Source organism: Sparus aurata, chromosome 14 (assembly GCF_900880675.1).
Source record: "Sparus aurata chromosome 14, fSpaAur1.1, whole genome shotgun sequence".
Classification (NCBI taxonomy): Eukaryota; Metazoa; Chordata; class Actinopteri; order Spariformes; family Sparidae; genus Sparus; species Sparus aurata.
In genome coordinates, this window is record NC_044200.1 from 13,596,462 (window position 1) to 13,602,951 (window position 6,490).

Consider the following 6,490-nt stretch of genomic DNA (forward strand, 5'->3'; position numbering starts at 1 on the left):
AAAAAAAGAAAAAACTTAAACATTCGTAAAATGTAAGTTATTGTTACAGTGCAATTTTCCAGTATACATATTTTTCGTATGAATTCAGTTTTTGCCTCCTCAGGATGCCCAACATGTTTTCACCTGGTGCTTCCGTCACAGTTGGTCACTCCATCATCATCATGGTGCAGACTCCCCAGTTTTTCCACAGCAACGACGAGACCTTTCTTTAATTATTGTGTCTGCTAGTATTATCGTAGATGATGCGGGACTTCCACCTGAAAAAAGAAAAACACCATGTCAGTTTTCAGTGCAGGTCTTGAAAGATATCTCCAAGGCTTACATGCTTTTTAAGAAATCTGATGGTGACGGCAGGGAATGCGAGGAATGGGGCATGAGTCAGTGGTCATGACCGAGAAACATAAAAAAAGAGAGCAATTAGGACTTCTGAGGCACGGCTACAGGAATGTAGGCTAGTTTTCAAACCACACTTCCCATGACATGGGTTCCTTACTTTCAAAGGAGGGAGGTCAGTTTATCGTGCTGACATCAGGCTCGTATAGTAACAACAACTTTCATGAGAAAGTTCGATGAGAGGATCGAGACTCTTCTCATGTTTGTATTTGCTAACTTTCCTTTGCAATATAAACTATGACAGGAGCAACGCCAACACGACAATATCAGGTAAACCATGTGACACTATAGTTAGCTTTGCTAGCTTAACATGCTGACTTAATTAGGGAGCTATAGAGGAGCTAGTAGGTTGCCTTATATGCCTTTAGACATACCAGGCTAGCTAGGCCATTTATTCCTGCTTCCGGTCTTTGTGCTGTGCTAAGCTAACTGGCTAGCCGACCACGCCTCTTCCTGATTGTTAGCTGTGAAGATTAGGAATTTTAACTAACACTGTGCGGCGCTACCTTGAGGGATATGTTCACCCAGTTCTCCAAAAGCACTGAGAACCCAAAATGACATGAAAAGCTGCTATTTACACTTTTTAATATGAAATCTTCACTGAAGATGTGACGCTTAAGGTGTAACTAATTATTTTCAAGGCAGTTTGGAAACTTGGGGGCTTCCAGGGACTGGGTTTACGCTGGACGAGCTTTATGGAGCCATTTTATGTTTTTTATCGGTTGTCAACAAGTCTAAAGCTACTTCAGTTGTTTGGGAGAATGCTGCTGAAACTGTTTTTTTTTTTTTTTTGTAGACTGCAAAACTTCTCCCAACTTTACACCAGCATGAGGATGACCATTTAATGACTGAATCTTCAGTTTTGGGTGACCTTATCTTTTAATGGCATCATGACTGCAGTGTTTTAATTTAATATAATCATTAACATGGGCATCTCACTCTCACTGTGTTTTTTACTGGGATCAGATTGGTGGGTGATGTCCTCGGTATCGCCAACAGAGGAAGTGCTAGCGGACGGTTGTCGTCGAATGCGTGTTGCTGGTGTGCGTGCCGTGTTAACGTGTCATATCTGTCTTTATCGGAGCTCCGCTGAACCGCTCCTATAAATAGCTGCGCTGAGTGGCAGGAATTTCACAGCTAGGAGACCCCGCCATCTGAGGGCACAGCTGATTTTCCACTCTAACAATATAACAAGCTGTGCCAAAGCCTCTGCCAAGGTATTACTTGTCTTGCATAATAATTACACAAAAACAAAGTTCAGGCCATTAAATTGCCTCACAGTAACAGTGGCATACTGTTATGAAACATTAGAATAAACCCAGAGCGCTCTCTTATCTGTTTTCCATCCTTCTTTTCTCATCTTCCTCCTCAGGGTAAGAATTTGAAGTGCTGTATTTTGGCCGTTCTGTATCTCTCGCTCTGGCTGTTAAAAGTATTGTGATCGTACCACAGTGCTGGCTGGTGCCGAGCAGCCTTTTGCCTGCCCACCCCGGTGCAGAGACAGAACATAGCATGTCAGCCACAGAGATGACTCAGACACCGCTGACTCTGTGTCATCCTCATCTAAATTAAACTTCCCACTTGTTCGGTTTTGCCTGCAGAGGGACAACGCAGTTTGGAATTAAGTACACCGTTCAAGTGCTTGTGGAGGAGGAACTATTCAGCCGCTTTTCAATACATTTTCCAAATAATACAACCTGATTAACAAGTTGTGTCTGTTATATAAAAAAAAAAAAAAAGTTTCAATGGCACTGCAGTTGCACGAACCCTTTCCGCTCACCCGTCTCAAGTTGCGGACGCTGCTGCCGCGGATGGACTCCATCAGCTGGTCGTGGGCTGACCTCATGGGCGTGGAAGGCCTGCTGCCCTCCTCCCCTCGCCTCTCCACCGACACGGGCCTCAGCGCGTTCTTGAGCTCCTTCAGTATGCAACTCGTCTCGTCCTTGCCCTTCTCCTTCAGCTTCCCCTTCTTGCCCTTCTTACCTTTCGTCTTTGTCACCTTCTTGCTGCCCGCCTCGTGCGCCTTGATGACCTCGGCGATCATCCTGGTGGGCTTCTTCTCCCTCGGAGGGAGAGGCGGCGGCGGTGGTGGAGGGGGTGGGGGAGGAGGAGGCGGTGGAGGTGGAGGAGGAGGTGGAGCAGGAGGAGTCTGTTTTTTAGCCAGGTCGCCCCGCGGGAGTTTGGGCGAGGACCAGGGAGAGGCTCTGGGCGAGCTGTAGGGCGACGAACGAGGAGTTCCTTTCTAGAGATAGACGGAACAAAAAAGAAAAGGCTAGTAGGCTCGCTTACACTAAAAGTTGCAGGTGTTTGCATTGTGGAGGGTAAAATATCTTAAAATGTTGATTGTCAGATATAAAGGGAGGTACCATTTGGAGTGTAAAAGACATAATCAGTTGCATAGTATTCAGGTTTAAGCCATGTATACCTTACAGCTTACAGCGTTTGCCAGCTAGCGAGTAATGTCTTTAACAGACTTGGTCAAGTAAAGCATGCCTATCAGACAAACAGTCCAAATTTGTCCATGTCGTTAGCATGTAGCTTGTTAGCTGAAGAGCTCATCACAGTGATGGGCACTTTAAAAACAATAAGGAGAACAAAAGAAAAGCAGAATTCAACTGTCAGCCAGTGGGACGCTAACAATAATAATCCTGTTTTATTACGCACATTTCATAATGGGTAAAAAGAAAGTACCAGAGCGGTGGTTCTGGGGTTAACAGCTCCCTCTGGCGCCCCCTGTTGCTGCTGCTGTCTCTGCTCCTGCAGGCGTTTCTGCCTCTGGCGGTCCTGGTTCCTGGTGAGGATCCCCGTCATGCTCATCCTGGGACCAGGTAGGTTGAACTGGTAGCCCAGCTTGATCAAGGTGTGGTTTTCCCTCAGAACCTTCACCATCTCCATCTCTACCTGTTTAGGGAAGTTTGAGGAAGACAGACATTTCAAAATACAGGAGGACGAGAACGACAAACCAGATTATGGTCCCTTTGGAAGTGAGGATAGCTGACCTGTCCTCCACACATGTGTCTCTGGTTGTGGAATCGAAGCTCCGTCAGGGTGTTGTTTCCTGGCAGTGCTTGAACCATCGCCATCACACCCTTCCCCGTCACGTAGTTGGACTCTATGTTGAGGCTGGTGATGGACGAGTTCTCCTTCAGCATCTTAGCAACAGCCAGAGCCACGGGGTCGTCAGCTCGGGTGTTAGCAAGGCTAAAGACCCGCACGTGTGTGTTGGACCTCAGTGCCTCAGCGAATCTGATTAGGGTGTCCTAAGAAGTAAATAGAGACACTTATATAATCCAGAACATAAAGGTCAGAGCATCCCTGAAGACATTTAACACTTCGGTATGGCCAGTGTTGACAAAGTTGACGCGAAGGCTTGCACCTAAGATGTAGATGCCATCAGGTCAACTAGAGGCTGATTTAATCTTTCCTAAAGGTGCCTGCAGAACACAGAAACCTTGTCAAAGCTGTTGAATGGGGACACCAATATTAAGTTAATTTTGTAACTATGCCTGCCATTACATAACAATGGCTAGATGCCTGGTTCTAAAAATAGGCTGGCATATAATCAAAAGTTACCCAACAGTCAAGAGCAGGATGGTAGCAAGCTGGAGGCTAACAAATGCTAACCACCAACCAAACTCAAGCCATATGTCGAAACCAGCCCAGGCACCAGGATATAATGTTTCTACAAACCATAAATACGTCTAAGGTTGACATTTGAACCAAGCCTGGCACATCACCCTCACATTATATTCTTATCAGCACACTTTCACAACAGGATGTGGAGGGGAAGGATTTGGCATTATTAAAAGCTACAAGGCTGCCAAACTGGCGACTGCAGTTCAAGTCTTTGAGATCTCCAGTGACCAAAACCAGATATTTGTCACAGGATGTTGGACCATCTTAGGCATTTTTGATGCAACCAAAACCAAAACCGGCGACCAAAACCGCCTGTTTTTCACGAGATGGCAGAACATCTCCAGCCATTTAATTGCTGATCAAAACCAGGTATTTGTCAAAGGGAGAGAGGGGACCATCTGTAGTTGCTGTTGTGGCCACCAAAACTGGATGTTTTTCATGGGTAAGTAAAACCACCTCAAGCCATTTTAGTGGCAACCAAAACAGGTATTTTAAGCCAAACCATGATGTTTTCCCCTAACCAGTACCAAGTGGGTTTTTGTGCAGAGACCTAACCAGAGCATAAGCACACGTTTATGACAGAGAAATATAAAACTGAAGCTAAACAAAATTAGAGGAAGATACTTACGACTAACATGTAGTCTGAAGATTGGGTGGGTTAAAATGCAAAGATAATCTACTAATTTAACAAAAACAGTGGCACGTCAATGAAAGTTTTCTTTTAACCTTGATTCGGGAGGTGGTATGTCAGACATAGTAAGTGGTGTTTGACAACTTAACGGAATCCAAGCCTGTTGCAACGAAACCTTTCACGACGTGTCTGTATTCATACCTTTGAAATATCGTCAATGTTGTTGAGATTAACCTCGGTGAGTTCGGGGTCGTCGCTGAGAACTTGTTGGAGAGCATCGTCGACAACAGTTGGGTTTCCGGTCGCGTTCGGGTCGACAGGTGGAGGGGGAGGAGTCAGTCTCATAGGCTCCACCCTCTGCGGCTTCAGTAGCATCGGGGCATCGTCCTGTGGTGTCAGCACCCTAGAATCCTTTGTGGGTTCAGGTTTCGATTTATTATCTTGTTCTTCCTCCTCCTCTTCCTCATCTTCCTCCTCCTCTGTTACAGCTTCCTCCTCTTCCTCGCTCTCCTCCTCTTCCTCTTCCTCTTCCTCCTCCTCTTCCTCCTCCTCCTTCTCTTCTTCTTCCTTCTCCTTTGGTTTTTCGTGCTTTTTCTGTTCTTTCTCATTTTCAACATCTTTATCATCCTCCTCTCCGCTGCTTTCCTCAGTCACACACTCCTCCTCTTGTTCTTCATCCTGTATGTTAAAAAAATATCCAAAGTTTGAAATTAAATCCTGTAGTTTGGGGTATTTGTTTTCTTATAAACGCATATAACATGTTTTGTGAAGCTTAATGTATGCAGATGGTTTTAAAGCAATAGTGGAAGAAAGAGTGGCTTATGATTTTCTTTCCTATTAGTAATTCAGATGACTTCTTAATTTTAGATTTATTAAAGGTAGGAAAGAGAAGGATAGTTGATGGTCGAGTGTCATTCCCAGATCGTCAAACAGATGCCTTGGATCAGAATTTCAGGCTGAAAAACTGCCTAAAGCATCAGTGTTTGACCACCTGGGAATGAGACTCGACAATCAACCATCTTCCTCCAGACTCTTCTTCCCTGCCATTGAGTAATCTGTCTTGAATTCTGTCTGATACATCTTCAAACAAGCTGGCTTTGCCTCTGGCACATTCTACCAACGCCAAGTAAATCTAATTAAAAGTAATCACTGACCGGTTTGGGGCTTCCGCCACTTATCTCGTCCTCCAGGAGTCTACGCGTCTCATTTTCCCAATACTTCATGAGGGCCTCTCTGCTGAAGGTGCCCGTTGGGGTCTTGTCAGTCTGGTCTCTCTGTCTGAGTCCTATGGGTACGTTGGCATCAGGATCAATGTCCACAAGCTCCTTTTCCAACTCAGCCAGCTCTTCGGGGCTGAGGGAAGCCAGAAGCTCGTCCTCGTCGACATCTTCGTACTTACTCAGCTCTCGGCGGTACCCGAAAAAGCTCATGGCTGAAGTGTGTTAAGTAGAGACCGGTCAGTTCTTGAGATGCATGCGATTCAATCTGGAACCCAAAATGAAGCAGCCGTGTGGGGTTAAAGGTTTCCGAAAGAAGACAGGGGCCACCGTTAGGTTGCTGGAGATCCACGGACATAAGGGTCGAGGCAAGGTGATCTTGTTCGATGGAGGCGTTTGGACGAACTGGGTCCAGTCAAAAGATGCTTCTGACAAAAGCCCAGTCCAGTCTGAACCTGATCTCCCCTGGCCGGTAGTGTCGGAGAGTCTGTGTGTGTCCGTCTGTGTCCTCTCCTTTCTAATCTCGCCAGCTGCTGTTTAGGCCTTAAGAGAGGGATCAGAGGGGAACGTACCAAAGCGTGGGCCCCATGATGCAGCGTCTTTTTTGGGACGT

The 6,490-nt window shown here is 45.9% G+C and overlaps 1 protein-coding gene across 1 annotated transcript; it reads right to left on the minus strand.

Moving 5' to 3' along the window:
• Window positions 1-6,390, minus strand: lmod2b (leiomodin 2 (cardiac) b). Its single transcript, XM_030439973.1, has 6 exons — window positions 5,815-6,390; window positions 4,862-5,338; window positions 3,393-3,653; window positions 3,085-3,294; window positions 2,174-2,635; window positions 1-257 (listed from the first exon to the last, which is right to left on the minus strand). Exons 1-6 carry the CDS (start codon window positions 6,088-6,090, stop codon window positions 231-233), a joined length of 1,713 nt encoding a protein of 570 aa, XP_030295833.1. The 5' UTR covers window positions 6,091-6,390; the 3' UTR covers window positions 1-230.
• Window positions 6,391-6,490: the final 100 nt, after the last annotated feature.